The sequence below is a fragment of the Equus quagga genome, chromosome 16 (assembly GCF_021613505.1).
Source record: "Equus quagga isolate Etosha38 chromosome 16, UCLA_HA_Equagga_1.0, whole genome shotgun sequence".
Classification (NCBI taxonomy): Eukaryota; Metazoa; Chordata; class Mammalia; order Perissodactyla; family Equidae; genus Equus; species Equus quagga.
In genome coordinates this window covers 20660424-20682891 of record NC_060282.1, presented here as the reverse complement: position 1 = coordinate 20682891, position 22468 = coordinate 20660424, and the positions used below count along the sequence as shown (strand labels likewise).

Sequence of the window (22468 nt, the reverse complement as noted above, 5' to 3'; positions counted from 1 at the left end):
AATTTCTCCATCTGGCTAATCTTGGCAAAATATGTTACTAACTCTGCCAGGCATTAGATGTTTCTCTAGGAATGGAGATTTTGGAGGGGACTTCAATCTTCAAATCCATTCAGTTCCCTGGGATTGGTGTTTGAGCTTCCTAAGATCCAGAATATAACACACTGGGCCACGCCCACTGTTTGTTGCTGGACCATAGGAGGTGGGAGTTAGGAGGCTTTACTCCCAGTGTTTAGTCAAGTCACTGTGGAACTCTCTTGATCTTTCAGCACAAGTTCTTGAACTGAAACAGTCCTGAGTAGCCTGATTGGCAGCCTCTGCCCCTGGCCTACAGAATGCTTGGTCCTTATTGTAACCCCAGGTACTGGTAGAATAAGGGGTGATGCTAGAGCAGAAACCAGAGGCTTGGCTCTGTCCCCTGGGAGCACTCAGTTCCCATTAGCCTGAGCAAAGAATTTCTAAGATTGCTTATCATGCCCCAAAAGAGGTTACTCCATGCCCAGGCCTATTTATAATCCTTTTACTTTTCCCACCAAAACACTACCAACTAGATAGTAGCTGTGTGTCTCTGCAAAGTGCACACACACACACACACACATTTTGTTCTTAGCCCAAATCACAGTAGCGCCACCTTAGAGGGACAATAAGAATGAGGGGCCGGTTCCGTGGCCCAGTGGTTAAGTTCCCGCGTGCTCCGCTGCGGCAGCCCAGGGTTCAGATCTTGGGCGCGGACATGGCACCGCTCGTCAGGCCACATCCCACAACTAGAAGGACCTGCAACTAAGATATACAACTGTGTACAGTGCGGGTTTGGGGAGATAAAGCAGGAGAAAAAAAAGAAGAAGAATGAGACTTTGGCTTTCTCTTTATGTCACCAACACACTACAGGTCACCTCTTTTGAATGAAATAGTATATGAAAAATGCATTGCCTTTGTGAAAACAAAGTTATAATGCAATTATTTGCCTGACAAATAACCTGTACTGCATGTCGTTTAGTAATCTATCTTTTAAAATCTTTGGTATATTAATTTTGCATTTTAGCATAATCTAGAAAAAAGCATAATAATTTCTGGGTGTTAAGTGGCTAATAAACATTCTAAGGACAAAGAGCTGATTGAGTAAAAGTTTCTTATAGAGGAAAGAATTTGAGTTGAGGGAGGAAGTCTGACCTTCTGGATCTTTCCTTTTAGCCGTGAGCTCCTGTGGGAGTTACTACATGTGTTGAGAGTGTGTCTCCTGCTATTGGAAGTCCCAGTGCTCATTACAGGGAATTTTAAGGAGCTGTATCCACAGTGTAAACCAACTTTGTATTGGGGGGAGGAGAGGGGGGAGGAGGGTGGGGAGGAGGGAATTTGCATATCCCCTGTGGTATAAAGGCTCCCAGGGGACAGATTCCTTTCCTTCAGTAGTAGAGGAGGTCCAGGGAATCTGCGGTTATAATGTGCACGTGTTGGTTCTCTTCAGTGCCTGAACACTTTTTATAGCCTTGGGAAACCACCAGGTCAAGAGCTTGCTGTCTGTCCTTAACACAAGCAGACCTTGGAAGTGGTTCTAGTGCCGTCATGAGCCGCTTGTGGAAAAGGTGATATGAACCATCTGGTAGGCCACAAATCCTCCATGCATCCTGATCCACATCTCTAGAGAGAATCCCCAGGAAGGCATAACTTTGGGAATCTGAGTCCTGTGGACTGAACCAGGATTCCCCATATCTCTGTCTCCTTTAAGTGCACCACAGTCCCCCCTTGATTGACCCCCTTCAACTGGGCCAAAGGACCAAGGGTGAGTCTAGGTCTGAAAAAAGACCTTTGGTCGATTTGGGCTGGAAGGAGGTAGATTCTGTTTGAAACCAGCAGGCACTTTGAATTTCTCCATTTGAAACAAAAATTCTTTGGAGTTGCTTTTGGTGGTGGTGGTTGTTTTATTGTGAAAGAAAGTCATTCTTACATACGGTTGGCTTTCCTTCAAGGCTAATTGTGCAGTCTGTTCTCTGGGGACCGCACATAGCCATATAGCATGCTTAAAATGCATCAAGCTTAGTGGAAGACTTTAATTCTCTGGAGAGAGAATCCTGTGTTTGTCCAAGATCTGGATCTCTGCCTCCTCCCACACCAGTCACTCTCCAGCCAGTTGCATATTTGGTGGAGAGATTTGTGGGACTACACATACAGCTGCAAATTTTCTTTCTTTTTTTTTTTTTTCACAAGAACAGTTCTGCTGTCAGGGCTGTTATGCACTAAACACAGACGCACAACTTATTTGTTACAGCAGTGTCCAGAGCTCCTAAGTTGTATCCTTGTTGAATGTGAACATTTTTGTAAACATGAAAGTCTATGGATGTGAGGAATTCATTCTATTGAGGTAACTAGCAAATCTTGACTCAGCTTATGTCTCTGTCTAATATTTTGCTGAGGGGCCATCCATGAGTCTGGTTACATTGTATGATGACTTCAGTTCTGAAGCAGTTTTGTTAAAGTGAATATCTTATGGACGGGACCAGAGATTCCTTAGCTGAATTCCACTGCTCTGTTTACTTTAAAATTATGCTGATTGTGTGTAGTAGCTTCTGGATTCTCTATCCTTGTGAGGTTCTCTTAGATTGGGGAAAAGTCTCTCTTATCACCCTGTATAATTTTTGGGTTTTTTTGTGAGGAAGTTTGGCCCTGAGCTAACATCTGTTGCCAATCTTCCTCTTTTTTTTTTTTTTTTTTTGCTTGAGGAAGACTGTTGCTGAGCTAACATCTGTGCCAATCTTCCTCTATTTTTTATGTGGGATGCCACCACAGCATGGCTTGACAAGTCATGCTAGATCTGCGCCCAGGATCTGAACCTGGGAACCCTGGGCTGCCAAAGTGGAGCTCGTGAACTTAATCATTACACCCCTGGGTTGGCCCCCATGTATGGTTTTTCATTTTTATTTTTCGTTTCTGACCTGAATGAATAAGTCCAACTAGACATCTATTTCCAATTCCCAAACCGGAACCTGGACTGGCTTTCCTGGGTATGGATCCATGCAATGGTTTCTCTCCCTTTCAACAGTCTGTACTTACTATACTTACTGTTTACTGTTTACTTACTTACAGGGAAGAGATTGTGCAGGCAAAAGGATAGAAGAGAAAAACTAATATTTATTCAACATCTACTGGCATTAAACATTGGGCTTAGTACTTAATACTTAATCAGATTTAGTCCTCATAATAAATTTGATCCCCATTTTACAGATGAGTAAAGTATAACTCAGAGAATTTGTAACTTTCCCAAAGTCACATGGCTAGTGAATGATAAAGGTAAGAATTAAAACAATTTTTATTGCACTATATAGAAAACATACAAATTATTTATACACATCTCAAGCTATTACAAAGTGAACTACTAGTGAAACTGCTACCCAGGGATTCTAAGACCATGGATTAGTTGCCTACTTTTGAAAATTTATATAAATTAATCATGTGCAATCCTAGTGTTGGGGACATATCTAGAAGTGGAATTGCTGGGTCATAGGTTATGCATATGTGTTACCTATGATCACAATGATCTTCTGCCTAATTGTTCTTTCCTTTATTGAAAGTGGAGCAGAATAGTCTCCAACTATTATCATTGAATTGTCTGTTCATCCCTTGAAATTTGTGAATTTTGCTGTATGTGTTTTGGGGACTTTTTTGTTAGGTATATGTGTTTGGTACATGTATTTGTTAGGGGTATATGTTTAAAATTTTTGTATCTCCCTGATGGATTGGACCTTTTATCATTATAAAATGCCCCGCTTTTCTGCAGTGCTGCCTTTGTCATAAGTCTAGGGTCCATGTGTGGGGGTCAGTTTCTGGACTTTCAATTCTGTTACATTGGTCTATATGCCTGTAACAACACTACTCTGTCTTAATAGAATATGGCTTTATAATATGTCTCTTAGACTTTCTCTTGTGGTTGTCATTTATATACCTAAAACACATAAGTGCAGGAGAGAGACTCTCAGCTTACATTCCTTCATTTGTGTTGTTCTGCACTTCAGTTTGCATATCTAAAAATAATGTCACCTTTGCAAATTTAGTGTAAGCAAACACCTGACCTAGTTCTTGGCACATAAGTAACCAGTAAACTAAAGTTGTTAATAGAAAATATGCTGTTTAATCACTAGTAAATAGGAGTTATTTTTTTGCATGGAATTTTAGAGCTGAAAGGTACTTTGAAGTGCCTAACAAATATAAATTTTTTCAGCCCAATTTGTCAGATGAAAAATTAATGCTTAGAGAATTGAAGTAGGATGTTCAAGGTCGCTCAGCTCACTGGGTGCAGAGCTGAGACTGGAAATACCTTCTGACTCCCAGTTCAGTCCTTTCTCCATTACCCTATACTTAATTTTGCTCTTGGAGAAATCCTCTCTGGGGACAGAGGAAGGAAGGAGAGAATGAAGGTATCCCTGAAGAAAAACTTCTTAGGAAATCCATCTTTGCTGTGGATAAGTCAAGCTTTATAGACAAATGAAGGCTGCCTCACATTGAGCATGGTGACACCCATGCTGTTGATTACCTGATACCAACATTCTCACCCACCTACAGAAGACAGATGGTATATTGAATCTTCTGCTGTCTTGTTTCTATTGTGAAGCAAAGATTGCAACAACAAAAAAAGAATGTGAGTGGAATTGGTAATGCCAATTAAAGGCACAGATTAGGTAACATCATCACTGTGAAAAATGGTATGGTTTGGGGCTTGCTGACTGAATTATATGCAACATTTTTACCAAGGGTGATTATACATCCTACAATCATGTTATGTCTTTCCTCTTGGAATCTTTAAAATCTTCCTCCAAGAGTCATTAATCTTCACCTGACTCTAGCAGAAGAGAGGAGCTGCCCCCAGTGAGAGGAACCTTCCTCCTTCTCCTCCAGGTTATAAATAAACATGGTTATCTGAACTCTGGTTGAGGATAATAAGACGGCATACACCCCTGCCAGGGCTGGCCGAGATGTTAAGATTAGGTTGAGTTATTCTTAAAAAGTAAAAATGCCTCTTACCGCTCTCCATCATTTTCTTCCCTGCTAATGATGATGGTGGTGATGATGGTGGGGATAATGATGACCAAGTGAGGATTACTCCCTTTTCAAGAATGGTAGAAGGAAAAATGAAATGCAGCATTAAGAAATTCCCTATGTGTGTGAGGTGCTTAGATACCAGGTTGGGGTGTTCATCCATGTGGTATCAGTGCCAATTTTAGGGAGCTGATTATCTATTACTTGAGAGGCTGGGCAGCCTAGGGCTTAAGTATATGAGTTTGGAGTGAAATTCCTGGCTGCACCACTTATGGCTCCAGTTACTTTACTTCTCTGAATCTGGACCCTTGACTGTGAAATGGGAATAATAATAATAGTACCTGCCTCATAGGATATGTTAGGAATTTTAAATGAGATCATACATGTGAAGAACTTTGGGAGAATGAGAGGTGTTCCTCTCAGCTATAAGAGCGTCACCCATGCTGACTGGCAAGTTGTGAGCTAAGAAGAGGTCTGTCTGTACACCTTAAACCTATACAATGTTACATGTTAATTATATCTTAATAAAGCTGGGGAGGAAAAGAAGTGATGTAATGACTCCTCTTTCTCCCCCAAAAAAAGAAGTGGTCTGGGTGTATGGACAAAATGACTAGGCTTTGACAGGCATAGGTAACAGAAAGGAGAAATAACAAATGATCCATAAAAAGATAATGCTTTATTTAAATGTTTATCCTATTGCTTTCATAGTCTCATGACAGATTGTGAAAATCATGGTGTATGATTTGGAGCAAGGTTTAAAGAAATAGGAACAATCAAAATATAACTTTTTTCTCTTTCTAAACTCTAAACTTCAACAACTTTCAAATATTTTATAATCTATGCATGATTTTCTTTGCTCTGGTTCACCCTCAGCCTTCTTTTCTTTTTGATACTTTGGCTATCAGAAAGCCTCAAGCCTCATTCTCAGCAGGTCTGATTGTGGTGTGTATTTGCTACACCAACAATTGAAAGATGGAGGCTCCCATATGACTTTAAAAGTAGGTGTGGTCTGGGGCTGGCCCCGTGGCCGAGTGGCTGAGTGGTTAAGTTCGCACGCTCGGCTGCAGGTGGCCCAGTGTTTCGTTGGTTCGAATCCTGGGCGTGGACATGCCACTGCTCATCAAACCACACTGAGGCAGTGTCCCACATGCCGCAACTAGAAGGACCCACAATGAAGAATATACAACTATGTATTGGGGGACTTTGGGGAGAAAAAGGAAAAAAATTAAAAAACCTTTAAAAAAAAAGTAGGTGTGGTCTAACATGACAGGTTTGGTTATTCTCGGTATTGTGTTTTGAGAAACTTGGATACTCTCTCTGATAATAGTTCTTTTTTTTTTCTGCTTTTTCTCCCCAAATCCCCCAAGTACATAGTTGTATATTTTAGTTGTGGGTCTTTCTAGTTGTGGCATGTGGGATGCCGCCTCAACGTGCCTAATAAGCAGTGCCATGTCCGCGCCCAGGATCCGAAGCAGCGAAACCCTGGGCTGCCGAAGCAGAGAGCGCAAACTTAACCACACGGCCACCGGGCTGGCCCCCTCTGATAATAGTTCTAAACTTAAACATTTTATACATTGTTATCATTAATTTTGAAGTCTAGAATATAGCAAAATTTGGCTCTAAAAATGAAATAGACTGCAGGCAAGTAATAGTTATAATAAAAACTGAAATGTCAGCCTCCCTCTTATACTTGAGGCTGTTAATGCTCGCAGTCATAGAATGCCTTATTATAAGACTAACAGGCATAAGATAAGCATTTAAACTAACTTTTGGTAGAGGAAATTCTGGTGGGTACTTTATAGCACTGTTTCTCAACATAGTGCTGTATCAGAGTCATCTGATATGCTCAATGAAAATGCAAATTCTTGGGACCCACCCCAGAAGAGTGGGATTTGGTAGGTCTTGGGTGAGATCTAAGAATTCACATATCCAATAAACCCCCAAAGGTGACTCATATTTGCACTACAGTTTAGTGCCATTGTTTTATACAGTTGGCCCTCCATATCTGTGGGTTTTGCATCTCCAAAATTTCCATCCACGGTTGGGTGAACCCATGGATGTGGAACCCATGGATACAGAGGGCCAACTGTATTCTTTTCACTAAGCTATTTTATATAAGGGACTTGAGCATCTGCAGATTTTGGTATACACAGGGGTCCCTGGGACCAATCTCTCCATGGATAGAGAAGGACAACTGTATTTGGGTGCACTTTCCACTTAAGCAATTTAACAGTGAAAATGGCCTAAATAATGTTGACTAAATGCATAGCTGGAACTTCTAACATGCAAATGGCCCCAAAAAAGCTTCCTCGTTAATTGGCATGTTTCCTGTCATAAGTAGCATTCAAGTAAGATAGCTTGGATGCCTGGCCGGGATTTGTAGAAAGTGTTCTACTTTTAGTGGGAGCTTGATGAGGAGGATCTCTCGAATACATTGGAGTGTTCCGCTTGACGAAGAATTTAAGTATTAGCTTGTGCTTAACATCGTGATTCTGCTCTCTGTATCATTTGATTGGACAGGCTTCTATACCCTACTAACCAGGACTCTGGTCTTCCTGATTATTTTCTGTATCTACCTATGTCTTTCTTCTCCTTATGACTCTTTCTGTCTCTGAAACTTACTATCTTTTGGTCTCTGTCTTGCTAAATGTTTTGTTATTTTCAAGGAAAGTCTGAAGCAGCCTCACCCTCTAATCCTTCTTTCTCCTTCAAGATTAGAAAGAAAAAATTAGAGAAAAGCTAGAGTAGCATTCACATGAATGCAGCCATTTCAGGGATGCAAGTATCTTGGTGAATACAGATTTCCATGGCAGTGAGAAGACACTTACGTAATCATCAGTGTAGTGTTTCTCCCCAACCCCACTCCCACTTTCAATGAAACAATTGAATAATTGTGATGGAACTCCAGTCATACAAGAACTAGCGTGCAACTGCACAAGCCCATGGGCACTCAGTCTGTCTGGAGGGTTATCGTACATCTGCCAGGACTGGCGCAGGGAGAGGAATTAGAGGCAAGATTATTTAGTTGGTTTGGCTCCTTATCAGGAGGAAGGCTGGAGTTCAGCCTAGGTGTTTATCCCAACCTCATCACACCCTGAAATGTGCTGAGTCCTACCTCCCTCTTCCTGTTAACTCTTTCCAGACCTTCTCTGGGTTTGAGGACTTTCCTCCACTGCCCTCTTGCTCAGAGACATCACTTACCTATGACTTATGAAGGTTTTGTTCTTCGTTTTCATTAAAGATAATCTCCTTTCTACCCCTTCTGTATAAAGTTTAAGGTACTACCCTTCGTGTAGGAGATGAGTTCAGAGCAGCTACATGAGCTCATGATTGATCTCTCTTCTCTGAACTGGGAAATGAGAGCGTTGCAGTCAAATCTTTGAAAACAGATCTGAAACAAATAATTATAAGCAGAAGAAAAGCATCACAACTTCATTTGAATCCTCATTACCACCTATGAGTGGCATCTAAATGCCCAACCCCAGGTAGGGGTAATATGTACCCGAGATAGTTCTAGTCAGAGGCTGTCAACATGTTCTGTGTGTTTGTGTGTATGTGCTTTTTAATACAGAAGAGAAATAATTGTCCCCTAGGCTGTGTGCTTCCTGTGGTTACTCATAATGTGTATTTATTTGCAGAACATAGTGTACCATAGATGCTAGTTCAAAGTCCATTAAAACTGAATATGGTACATAGTTCTACCTGCATTTCTAGATCACTGGGGACGTTTTTAGTAACAGGACATTGGAACTGCTGGAACCACAGCAGTTGTTGGGACCACTTAGGGAGAGATGACGTCTTTCCTAACAGCCTGCTCTAAAAATACTTCCTTGAATGTAAGCATGATAAATGTCTGGAAGACTTTCTTTTTCCTCGTTCAAGGAACAAATTTGAAATAAATGTCTAAAGTATACATATTTTTGAGGATTTTAAGTGACAAAAAAAGCAGCCCAACCTTAACTGAGTAAAAACCGTCTTATGATGTTGGAAGAGCCTAAGCTTCGAGATCACAAGATACTTGAGTGGACCTAGAGTGTTGAAGAGTTTAAGCAAAGGGCGAAAGCATTTGTCTTCTACTATTCTCACCGTACCTCAGACTTGCATATACATGCTTTGCTTTATAAATTTGTATTTATGTAGCACCGTGGAGTCATATGGAGTTCAGATTCCAGATGTGGCACTTAGTTCATGACCTTGAGCAAATAACCTCTCTGAGATTAAGTTTGTTCATAAGGGTTATATTGACGATCATGGGTTGCCAAAGATAGAAACCAGCTATCATAAGAAAAAGAAATTGATCTGAAGGATATCAAGAATGTAAGACAATCAGGGGCCGCCTGGTGGTGCAGCGGTTAAGGGCGCACGTTCCGCTTCCACAGCCCGGGGTTCGCCGATTTGATCCTGGGTGCCAACATGGCACCGCTTCGCAAGCCATGCTGTGGTAGGCATCCCACATATAAAGTAGAGGAAGATGGGCATGGATGTTAGCTCAGGGCCAGTCTTCCTCAGCAAAAAGAGGAGGATTGGCAGCAGATGTTAGCTCACGGCTAATCTTCCTCAGAAAAAAAAGAATGTAAGATAATCAAAAGCAGGTCTAGGGAACCAGGCTTGAAAAAGGAGAGGAACCGCGGCAGGTCTAGGAATCTAAGTACCAGAGCAAATGGACTTTCTCTCCTGTGTTACTCAGCTCCAGATTCAGTGGTCCAGGAGGAGTCTGATTGGCCAGGATTGGGTTGGGTGACCTCATGGATAGGTCATGGTGACCTCATCATCAGCACCTTGGTTGGCATTCCTATCCATATTACCCATAGCAGGGGAAAGGTGATACCCGAAAAGGGTATCAAGTTCCTTTTGGCTGAATGACAGCTGGATGGCCAAAATCCAGCAGATGTCACCTCATGGCTGTTAGGAGGGTTTTTAATAAAGTAGGTAAAGTACCTGAACTGGTACTTGTAAAAGAATAGGTTTTTAGTAAATGGCAGAATTTATTGAGAAGATGGCTGCTGCTTTGAGAAGGAGGTTGCCTGTGATACTCGTCCTCCTAAGCTAAATTGTAAGCTTCATGAAGGCAAGGACTCAGCTATTTAAAATTTTATTTTATTTAAGTTCTCCCCATACTAGTTGGTACAAAGTGTCTTAGTTGTTTTCTCCATCACCCTATGACAGAAGGTCTTCACATGATGCTTTTCCTCCCAGAGGAGTGCTCAGGTGGCAGCACAGATAAGAAGGGTTGTGGGATACGAATGATTCATGGGACACTTGCTCTAACCCCACTCTTGTCCTCTGCTACTCTGGAGAGCATGTGAGGATGCAGGGGTATGAGATTGTCTTTATGCCTAAGGTAGCCTTGAATCAGCCTTGTTTTATAGAGTAAATCAGTCACAGACTTTGGTATTTGAAAAACGTATGTATGTACATGCATGTGTACACACACTCACCAAAAACAAATGACCCTCTTTATTTTTCTAAAATTAAATTCAATTAAGTCACCACTCACCAAGGTGGATGAGAAGTCCAATATAAGATTGTTTTGGTGACTGTTGCCCATGCTTTTCCTCTTTGGGATTATATGCTCCCCACCCCCATCCTGGGGTTTAGGCAGTCCAATAAAATGGGCTTTGAACAGCGTTAATTACGCTGCCACGGGTCCTTACCCAGCTGGCCCTGCTGGCTGCCTCTTTCCCACCCCAGAACCTCTGGGCATAAGCCCTGAGCAGAGATCACTGAATGCGCATCCTTCCAAGCACACAGCCCTTAAGAATTCTTTCCGTAGCCTCCAAGGGCCCCCGCAATCAAGAAATACACAAGACCCCTGTCTTTGAACCGAACTTGCAACCCCTGTCTCCAGTCCACAGAGATCTGTGCACTGCTGGCATCAGGCCCCTCTTCCCTTTAGTTCTTTTTCTTAGTATCAGTTTTGCTGAGATATAATTCACATACCATGCAATTTACCCATGTAAAGTGTACGGTTCACTTGTTTTTGTTATATGCACAGATTGATGTAGCTATCACTGCAATCAATCTTAGAACATTTCTATCACCTCTAAAAGAAACCTGTACTCATTAGAATTCATTCCCATACCCCGCGCCCCTCCCCCCACCCCAGCCCTAGACAACCCCTAATCTACTTTCTGTCTCTGTAGATTTGTCAGTTCTGGACATTTCCTACAAATGGATTCATGCAATATGTGGTCTATTGTGACTGGCTTCTTTCACTTAGCATAATGATTTCAAGGTTCATCCATGTTGTATGATGTAGTTGGCTCCATTTTATTGCCAAATAACATTCCATTGTATGGATATACCAAATTTTATTTCACTCTTCATCCGTTGATGGACATGTGGGTTCCTTCAGTTCTTGAAGCATCAAGTCTCCCTCTCTTCAGCTCTTTCCCTCTAGTGGCCCCAGATCAGGGATCAGAGACTCTAATGCCCGTCAGCTAGATAGGTGAGGACCACAGCAAATGAGAAAGCATTGGCCCATCTAAAAGGGGTAGTCCCTAATCCACCATTGCCAAATGTCTGTGAGGACCTGGGGTTATGAGATCTTCACATTGTTCCAGAGAGGCTGGAATCTGGATTTTTTTTTTTTTTTTTGAGGAAGATTAGCCCTGAGCTAACATCTGCTGCCAATCCTCCTCTTTTTGCTGAGGAAGACTGGCCCTGAGCTAACATCTGTGCCCATCTTCCTCTATTTTATATGTGGGATGCCTGCCACAGCATGGCTTGACAAGCAGTGTGCCATGTCCACACCCGGGATCCAAACCGGCAAACTCCAGGCCGCAGAAGCAGAACATGCAAACTTAACTGCTGCACCACTGGGCTGGCCCTGGAATCTGTATTTTTATGTGAAAATTTTCTAAATTTTTTTTTGTGTGTGAGAAAGATTGGCCCTGAGCCTAACATCCGTTGCCAGTCTTCCTCTTTTTGCTTGAGGAAGATTGTCACTGACCTAACATCTGTGCCAATCTTCCTCTATTTTATGTGGGATGCCGCCACAGCATGGCTTGATGAGTGGTGCTAGGTCCACACCTGGAATCTAAACCTGCAAACCCCAGGCTGCTGAAGCGGAGTGTGCAAACTTAATCACTATGCCGCTGGGCTGGCCCTCAAAATTTTCTCATTTTCAAATGTTGGTCAGTTAAAACAAACGAACACTATGTGGGAGAGATAGAATACAATTTTGGTTGAGAATAAATGCTGAAGGTAATCCCTCAGTGATGCAGAGACACATCTTATCTTTGGGAGCCTGTGAAGAGTTAGGTGGAGTGTGAGCTCACCTGGCAACTTCTGCCCCTTCATTTAGCAACACAAAAATGCTGTCCGTTCCTTTGGAGGAAAGTAAGACTCAGGTCTAAATTCAATGCTCTGGATCCTGGTTGGGGAGGGGGTGGAATTCTTCTCATTCTTTGCCTCATGAGTGTGCTGGAGCAGAAAAAACAAACTACCGGCTAACGTCTACATTAAATTAGTGCTAAATTGGCCCACAAATTACTTGTGGCCTACTTCAGAATGGATCATGACCTGCTAGCGTGACCTTGATTATGACTACGACTCCAACCGTGGTGGAGAACTTCTGATTCTGTGCAAGATATGCCCTGAATCCGTGAGGACAGTTTTGTGGAAATGAGAAAGGGAGAAACAGTGATTGTGTGGTCTCCTTATGTAGAAAGATACTAGTCATGTAGATTAGGGAGTGGAAAATATTGAGGTTTATGACAACAGCAAGTGTTTATTGAGTAAATAACCACTCTGCTTGCCACTGTCCACTTTCCACTTTGGTTTGTGTGTAACCATGGGGAAGTGGGTATTTTTGAAGGGGAAGAAGTTCAGTGCTGGCCTGGTGGCGCAGCAGTTAAGTGCACACATTCCGCTTTGGCGGCCCAGGGTTCGCCGACCCAGATCGGGGTGTGAACATGGCACCGCTTGGCAAAAGAATAAAATAAAGAGAAAGAAGTTCATAGAACTCAGCATTGGTGTGGTGCTTGACTTTGCCAAGAGGTTTTAAATTCATTATCTAATTTGAACCTGTGAGGATAAGCATTTTAAGCTGTGTTTTATAAATGGTGTCCTTAAGACATAAAGGAAGACAAATGACTTGATTAAGATCATCCAACAAAGGAGCCTAGGACTTAAATCCCTATTTGGATTCCAAATCCCACATCCTTTTCACGGATTAGAGCTGCCCTTTTAATACTTTCCAATTTTGGTTTATCTGAGTAATAGGTATAGATATTTTTAGACTTAATAATATAGTATTTTATATTCATTTATCTTATATACTTTATGTTATTTCTATATTTAAAATGTATTTTATATTTTGATACAGTCATGCAATGCTTAATGACACGGGTACGTTCTGAGAAATGCATCGTTAGGCGATTTCATCGTTGTACGAGCATTACAGAGTGCACTTACACAAACCTACATGATACAGTCTACTAAGCACCCAGGCTATATGGCACAGTCTTAAGGGACCACTGTCACATATGCGACCTGTCATCAACCGAAACATCGTTATGCAGCACATGACTATAGTTCATGTTATTTGTATATTATATTAATATAGTGTTTGTTTATATTAATATTACCCACTCAGAAAACAATAAAACGGTGATTTTCAAAGTGTTTTAGTATTTTCCCATTCTTTGTTTGAGTTATCAACACTAAGTCAATTAATAAATAATTGGGAGCAGGTGTGCATATTAACTCCTCAGGCATTATGCTTAAAGAAGTGTGATGAGAACAACAGATAACTCGAGATGTCATTAAATTAATCAGTCTCCACCAAGCGATCTCCTTTCCTTCCTCTCTCCTCAACTTCTCTCTCTTCTTCCCTTTTGCCTTTTTTTCTTTCCTCTTTTTTCTTTTATTTTTCCAGTAAGTGAAGTGATAATTTATAAGAAGCAAGAAGCCCTTCAGGCTCTCTCCTAATTGTGCTTGTTTGCTTAGTACACTTATTCGTTCAATCCACTCAACAATGAATATTTATTGAGTACTTCGTTAGTTTCCTATTGCTGCTGCAACAAATTAATGCAAACTTGGCTGCTGAAAACAATGCAAATGTATTATCCTCTAGTTCTGGAGACAAAAGTCTAAAATAAAGATGTCAGCAGGTCTGCATTCCTTCTGGAGGTTCTGAGCAGAGAATCCATTTCCTTGCCTTCTTCAGCTTCTAGACGCCACTTGCATTCCTTCGCTCCCGTGTCTCTTCCTGGTATCACTCTTGCTTTTGTTGTCACACCTCCTGCTTCTTTCTGCCTTTGACTTTCTTGTCTCCCTCTTATAAGGACCCTTGTGATTACATTGGACCCACCTGGATAATCAAGGATACTCTCCCTATGTTAAAATCAGCTGATTAGCACTCCAAGTCCATCTGCTATCTTAATTCCCCATTGCCTTGTAAACTAACATTCACAGGTTGGGGATTAGGACATGGACATCTTTGGGGGTTGGGGGTATTATTCAGCTTATCACAGGTACCTACCATGTGCCAGGCACTGTACATACTTATATTCTGTTTGGTTATGTTTTACTAATTAGATGCACTTGTCACTGACAGCTGGCGATCTGTGTGTCTCTCCATTTTTCTATTTGAGTGACATAATCAGTCATGTCCAATGTCCACCTCTTCAGACACACAACAGACATCCCATTTGTTAATTTGTGTCAGCTAAATGAAAGGTGCCGAGCATCTGATGCCACCACCAACCTCAAGAGAAGTACCTCCATTTCGGGCAGTAGCTGTGGGTCAGTATCAAGCTCACTTTGACATGTCCAGAGGGGCCTCTCATTGAATGATGTAATGAGACTTTTTAATTGTAATTCTCTCTCCTATCACAGCTTAACTAACACTCACTTGGTATAAAATGTGACCTTTGTTGGCCTCATCCATTTTTGTAAGGATGGCAAATAGGAAAATGTGTGGAATTTATCTTCTCAACTGGGACACCTTGGCAAGTGAAGGAGGAACTATTAATAATCGTACCAGAACAATGGGTGTAAAACAGGACTGTCTTGGGAACACTGTGCCTATATATTGAGTCCAAATGAACAATAACAGCTACCAACACTGTGACTATGAAAATGTACTGACTACCCTATAGGTTCTGAGCACTAGTTTACCTCATTTAATTCTTACAACAATCTTATAGGTATTATTATTATTGTTAATCTTCCCTATTTTAGAGTTGAGGGAAATGAAGCTTAGAAATTTAAATACCTAGCTTAAGCTAGTAAATTGCTGAGTTAGGATTTAAATCCAATTTTGTAAAACACTAAAAAAATGCTTTTTCCATCATTTTGCCTTCGAGAAAAAGTGTAGTTTTTTGGAAGTTATTGAATTGGAGTTGTCAGCTGAGTGCAGTTGAGTATTTTAAGAATGACGCTACCTGTTGGAGATCTACAATGTCTTCATTAGAGGTCCAGGAAAAACCAGGAGCTGTAAGAGATTCTTTTTTTTGTCTTGCCTTTAGGTATGTCAGTTCGTCGTCTCTGTAAATGGGCTCAACGTGCTGCACGTTGACTACCGGACCGTGAGCAATCTGATTCTGACGGGCCCACGGACCATTGTCATGGAAGTCATGGAAGAGTTGGAGTGCTGAGCACGTGACCCTCCCAGTTCTTGGAGCAGCCTGTGGATGATGAAAGCCAGAACAACACAGGGCAATGCGATGACAAGACTTCCATACAAACGGATGGCTTTGGGCATACCAATCTTTTCTCTGAACATAGACGTCTTAATTCGAGTTTCATACACTGTTTGAATGTGGAAGAACCGGGTAATACATGGTTAAAAGATAAAAAGCTTATGTCAGTGTAGAGAAAATTTGTGAAACAGAATTTTCTTTCATGCTAGAATTGCCTTACTTGATTTCTATTTGTAGCTCTCATCCATTGTTTTTTATCTTAGTTTGCAGAAAGTTGTTGAAATGCTTCTCTAGCCAAAACTGCAACAGGATGAAATCCCCTTGTTAGCGGTCACTAGAGTAGTTTTTACGGACGTAACATTGAACTCCCACCAAAATTAGCATGGAACTGTTCATTAGAGGATCTAGATTTCACTGAACTTCAAATTAAAGCAATATCCAAAGGAATATTACCTGTTAATTAGAATTTTGAAGAAGGTTCTAAAGCATTCAAGTGTTTAAAAGCCATCAGAAAAATGACTTTTTCTTAATTCCTGCCTTTAGTATCAACTTTTAACTTAACATATGGTTTCAATTATGGCATTAGTTAAAACACACAAATTTTGTGACGATATGGGTGGGTCGATGGGGAAGATACAGCTTAAAATTGTTTTCTGTTTTCTCTTTCTGAGCCTAAATCATTTTGTTCTATCAATCAACTACAGCAGCTTTCTAGAATTAATCCTGAATATGGTGAATGTCAAAACAGAGACGTTTGTATATACACATATAATTCAAAATCAACAAGCCTCTGGCAAGATTTGACTTTGAGACTGTCCCTTTTTAAGTGAAGTATTCTAAAACTTGGCTCATATGTGATAAAACTTGAAACTAAATTGCCTATTGGCCTGAATTTTTAATAGCTTTCTAGTGTAACATATTCTAAGGACATGATATGCTGCTTATTTGGCAAGATTATTTTTCACCAAAAGCACCCACCTGTGCTGTAACTTTTCAGCTCGCTTGTATATATGTATGTTTCTTTTCGTGGTCTAGAAAAGAACACCTTTTGGGGCTTGGTGTATAGAGGAAACTCCTCAAAGTGCCAAATTAGGGAGTCAGGGAATGCTAAATTCTTCTTAATATCATATAATACATTCTGAACGATGAAGTTACTTTCTTATCGTGTATTAACAAAGTAAAATATGAATGTTGTACCTCAGCCATTTTTTGTGATAGGTTATCGTAAGTATTGGTACTGGTGGAATAGACATGCTGTGCTAACGATGTTACGTATATATATGTTTCTGGTAATCCAACTTTTCTGATCTGTAGCTTTAGTCAGAGATTAAGATTTGGAAGTAATACAGAAAGTCTAACATTAATATTGTCGATCTACATTTGAGAAATATTATCATCTCTGTGTGTATGTGCATTTATACTGTATGCCAGGCTCTGTGCTATGACATTTAACATATATGATCTCTTTTAATCTTCATCACAACCCTGCAAGGTAGTTTTATCACTCTCATTTTTCAGATGTGGAAACTAAATCTGAGCAAGGTTAAAAAGAGTCTCTAAGTTCACACAGCTGCAAAAGCCTGGATTCAAACGTGGATTTATTTAGTATTAAACACTTTACCACCCGCACCCCCACCCAAACCTTTCCCCATTTAGGGACCTTCTGTTGAGGGCTTATTCTGTAGCCGGTGCTGTGCTAAAACTGTGTTGCTTTTCCTTCTTGACCTGTGAGGTCAATATTGTCATTATCCCCATTTTACAACTGATGAAACCGACTCCTAAAGAGCTAAGTCATATGCTCAAGCCCACACAACTAGTTAAGTGGGAGGCCTTACCATTTGGCTTTAAAAACTTTTACAACATCTTTAAAAGACAAGTCTTAAATGCTTTCTGTCCCCAGATACTCATTAGTTGACAAAAGAAGAAGGAATGCCTTCTGGGGAATGGCATCTTCTTCTTGCCTACTACTTGTATTGTTTACTCACGTCCTCATGCCCGTTATCTTGGACTCCAGTATAATATCACTTCCCTTTAGCCAATCTAAGCACCAGAGAAGCATGTACCTTTATCTGTTCCACACAGCCTCTTGCCCTTGACGTTTCTTTGGTTCCGAGAGTGCCATTGACGTTTTTGGTCAAAGGAATAGGAAGGAAGGAAAGGAGGAAGGAAGGAACTGTTTCCTCCTTTGGCTCCCATCACCTTCAGTTTAAAGGCCAAATGCCAAAGAATTCTACTTAAGGCCAAGAGAGCTTTACCTTAGCTACCTGCCCCCAGCCCACCCCTGACATCCTCACACTGTAATTAAAGTGAATGTTCCTACTCCAATAGGGGCCCCGTTTAGCTCCCTCTAGCCATTGCACATGCAATTTCTCCTCCCTGAAATATTCTTTTTTCCTTCTTTGCTTGGGAAAATCTGTCTTATTAACTCCATTTAGATATTATCTCCTCTGATGCCCTAGTTCTGGGATTGTTGCTCCTTCTCTCAAGTCCCATGAACCCTTATGTAGCACACCCTGTAATTATAGCACTGATGTGACATTTATTTTGAAATTGTCCCCTTACATATCTGTTTCCCTAACTACATCTAAGCATCTGTAGAACAGGGACTGTGTCTTGTTACCCAAGGCATTCCCTTTACTTAGCACAGTTCCACACTGTAGTGTGTCAGCTATCCACTGCAGTCTAACGAACCACCCCAAGATGTTTCTTATAACACTATTTATTTGCTCATGATGCTGTGGGTTGGCAGTTTGGGTGGAGCTCTGCTGGGATGGCGAGCCGCTGCTTCACGTGTTGCTGATTGGGTTCACACAAACATTTGTGGTCAGTGAGCAGGTTGATTGGAGGCTGGCTGATCTTGGATGGCTTCATGTATATGTCTCACTGTTGGCTGGGGCTGTTGGTTGAGGTGCCTCAGTTCCACTCAACGTGGCCTTTCCCCACAGCTAGCCTAGCTAGCCCTACAGCTATCCTCATTAGGCCTCATGAGATGGAAGAGGGTGAGAAGGGAAACTGCAAGACCTTCTGTGGACTTGCTTGAAAGTCACACAGTGTTAGTTCCATAGCATTTTGGTGGCCAAAGGAAGTCATGATTCTAGCTCAGAATTAAGAGGTGGGGAAATAGACTCTACCTTTTGATAGGAGGAGCTGCAAGGAATTTTTGGCTATTTTTAATCCACCAAGAGTGGGTACTCAACGATTTATTGAATGAAGGACCAAGAAGTTACCTAGTTATTGAAAGGCCTCATCTATCCAGATGCAAATTACTCTTCAAATACTGGGCATTAAGTTGGGAATAAAGCCCAATGCCTCATGAAGACTTCAGTCAGAAAATCCTAAAATGATAGCTCTACATGGAGCCATGGTGAGCACAGTTTAGTCTTATTTTGCTGGTGAGGAAACTGAGGTGTGGTATGGTCAGGTGGCATCCCAACCTCATGAGGCTTGTTGGGGCGAGAGCCTGGACCACATGCTGGTCTCCTCCTCTTCAATCCTAAGTCCTTTACAGTATAGCCTTCTGCAGTGGAGGCTAAGCCAGTGAAAATAGGCCTTTGGCTTTGGGATGTTCATAAAATGCAAGTAGTGCCACGCACCTGTGAAGGTAAAGGTGAGTTAATTTTAATTGATTCAGGCCTTGGGTGTTAAATATTATTTTAAAAAATAAGGGTTTTTGTGTCGTATGTTGACAGTTGAATTGCTTTAAAATTTAGAAACTCCACTCCTAAATATAACACAAGAATTATTGTAAATTAACAGTAATCAATATTCCTGAGTTTCTATTTTACATGTATGTGCGTGTCTGTGTGTATCAATGTATTATGTGAGATTTCGCTCATTGAGAATCCCTGAAATGGCTTTTTTTGTCTTCACAGAATACACTTTTGACTTTTCAGGTGTTTGTGTAATATGTTTATATTCTTGTGATGAAGAGGGAAATCATTTTTTCTTTCTTTATTAGCATAGTACGTGCTATCAGTGCAAATTTGAAACAGACATTAATTCTGCTGCCGAAAGAAAAACGCAGTTGCCTTTTGGGTTGGTGTTATTGTCTGATGTGTGATTATTAATCTCTGTTAAATAATTGTATGCATTGATAAGGGGACTAGTTGAGAAATAGTGAGTGACATGAAGAAGATATCCATGTTTGAGTAGATTAAATGAGCAATCAACTTCATACCACCTTATAAAAGGTGAATGTTGGAGTGGTAGCAGTTAATAAATTAAAAGTCATTGCTTTCAGTTCAAAATGGAGTCTCACATTTCCAAATATTTATTCCTTTCAAATATGTTATGAAAATAATCTGCTTTCAAGATCTATTTTAAACTGATGATATTAGCTGTTCTCTCCTGTTGGGTATTAAGCCTATTTCATTTTGACTCTAAATGATCAGAATAACTCTAGAACATTTCAGTTTGCTAATTGATTAGAGTCTATTAATGTCATTGACCGTGGTTTTACTCATTTAAGGCAGAATTTCAGGTATAATATGTTTTCCCTGAGTTCAAAACCAAAAGGACAATTCTGCAGAGTACCAAAATGAAGTTTATTGTCAAAGTTAGCATATGGTATTGTCAAATGCATTAATATATGTACTTAATATATGCGTTATTTTTAAGTTATGTTGAAATTTATTTCTTCTCTTTCTCAAAAATTGTAGCATAATACTTGAAATTATAATATGAAAATAGTATAGCATGAAATAAATCTTAAATTTTTAAACCAGTGACTTTAGGGTTTCAGCTTTTCCTATCTTTTAGACAAATTAGCCATTTTTTATCCTAAGAAAGGGTTGCATTGTAAAGCTGATCTACTACTGACCTATCAGAGAAAACACATGGGACTCATACCTAATTCTCTAATGTAGCCAAAAGTGCCATTTGTAAAACTACTTAATGATGGATGTTTTCTGAAGCTCTTTTGCCTGAAAAAAAAAAAGTGCATTAAAAAGCTTTTTCTCTACTATACTTGATTTGGAGTCATTTTCTCCCTGCACAGGGCAGTGTTGATGAGTGTTGTGAATAGTCCATATGGAAAATGCTATGTGGTTGTTTACTACTCTGGGAGAATATTAGTATTTTGAACTAATTAGGAAATTGGTTACATAATTCGATATGGGTAGGGGGCCGGACGAAGTATGGAGGGGAGTGGTTATTTGGATTACACTCAATATTAACCAAAAGAACTTTATATTTTTCTCTCATTTATTCACTCACTAATTCACTCATTCAAGAAACTTCCCTGAGGTCACTGTATATCGGCCCTAGGAAGACAAAACTGAGTAGACATGATCCTGGAGCCAGCTCAACCTTTGAGTTGCCTTTGGGCCTGACTCCTAGAAGTCTGCTCTCCATGGAGGAGGGGAATGTGCAGTCATGGTATTGAAGTCGGTGGTTTAATGCCAGAAGCTACCATCCAACCCAACAACCAGAACACTGACAACAACTTACATTCAACTATGTTCTCCTTCCCAATCCTGTCCCTACTTTCCCATAGCCAAGGTAACCACAATGGTGGATGTTGAGGTTACCATTCTATTATTCTTTTTGTTCTTATTAATTGTTTAGGGTTTTTAAAATGAACTTTATTGGGCCGACCCCATGGCCTAGTAGTTAAGTTCAGCACGCTCTGCTTCAGCACCCAAGGTTCAGTTCCCAGGAGTGGGCATACACCACTCCTCAGTGGCCATGCTGTGGCAGCAACCCACATACAAAATAGAGGAAGTTTGGCACAGATGTTAGCTCAGGGCAAATATTCCGCAACAAAAAGAGGAGATTGGCAACAGATGGTAGCTCAGGGTGACTCTTCCTCAGCAAAAATAAAAATAAAAATAAAATAAAATAAAATGAACTTTATTAAAAAAGCATCAAGTGTTGTATAATCTTCTGGGACGTGGTCATTTTCCTTCAGGATTGTATTACTAAGATTCTTCTAGATTTTTGTGCATATTTGTAATGAATTCATTTTTCACAGCTTCATAAATTGCCAGAGCACAAATTATTTCTCTGTTTTCCTGTCATTGGGCATTTGGGTTGTTTCCTTGTTGTTGTTATAAATTGTGTTACTATGAATGCTCTTATACAGCTCCTGGGAACAAGTAAAGAAATTCTCTTAGGTATCCACTTAGGAGAATTTCTGAGTCATGGGAAATGTGAATACTGACTTTACAAGGTCACATCTAACTAGTTTCCAAAGTGGTTGAATCAAGGTATACTCCCATCCAAAATATAAAAGTGAAATATGTTGATCAATATCTTCTCCAACACTTGATGTTCTGAGACATTAATTTTTGTCAAATAAATGTTTATTTTATCAATGATACCAAGAATCCTAATTTGCTGCAAAGCTGATAAAATTTAAAGCACAAAAAAGAAGTAGTTTGTGACCCTAACTTACTACATCAATGTCTTCATAATGCCCAGATGTCTTTGAAATGTTTTACCCTACAACAACTCTGTGATTTTGGTGAGGCAGGATTATTGGAAGTCAGCATAACATATTCAAAAAATATCCTACAAATAATTTATTAAGCACCAACTATGGGCCCATTACTAAGTCTTTTGCAAACGACAGTAAATAAGAAAGGTCCCCGTCCTTATGAAGTTTATATATTCTTGGAGGACAAAAAGGGGTTCTGTACCCAACTGCAGTGTTGGGGGGTGCATGTATTTATGCATTTGTGTTTTCGTGTTCTTTGGATAAATACCCAGCAGTGGAATAGCTAGATCATATGGCTACCCGGAGATAGCATCAGATTCCACAGGGTAAGTGTTCAGTCCTACAAAACTGCCCCGCC

At 40.4% G+C, this 22468-nt stretch overlaps 1 protein-coding gene across 1 annotated transcript in view; it reads left to right on the top strand.

Annotated features, from left to right (window-relative positions):
* DEPTOR (DEP domain containing MTOR interacting protein) overlaps positions 1-20639 on the top strand; it is a 140651-nt gene extending 120012 nt beyond the window's left edge. Inside the window, exon 9 of the mRNA XM_046642223.1 lies at positions 15501-20639. Coding sequence (XP_046498179.1) covers positions 15501-15629 — 129 coding nt within the window. The 3' untranslated portion in view covers positions 15630-20639. The remainder of the gene's footprint in view (positions 1-15500) is intronic.
* The last annotated feature ends 1829 nt before the right edge of the window (positions 20640-22468 follow it).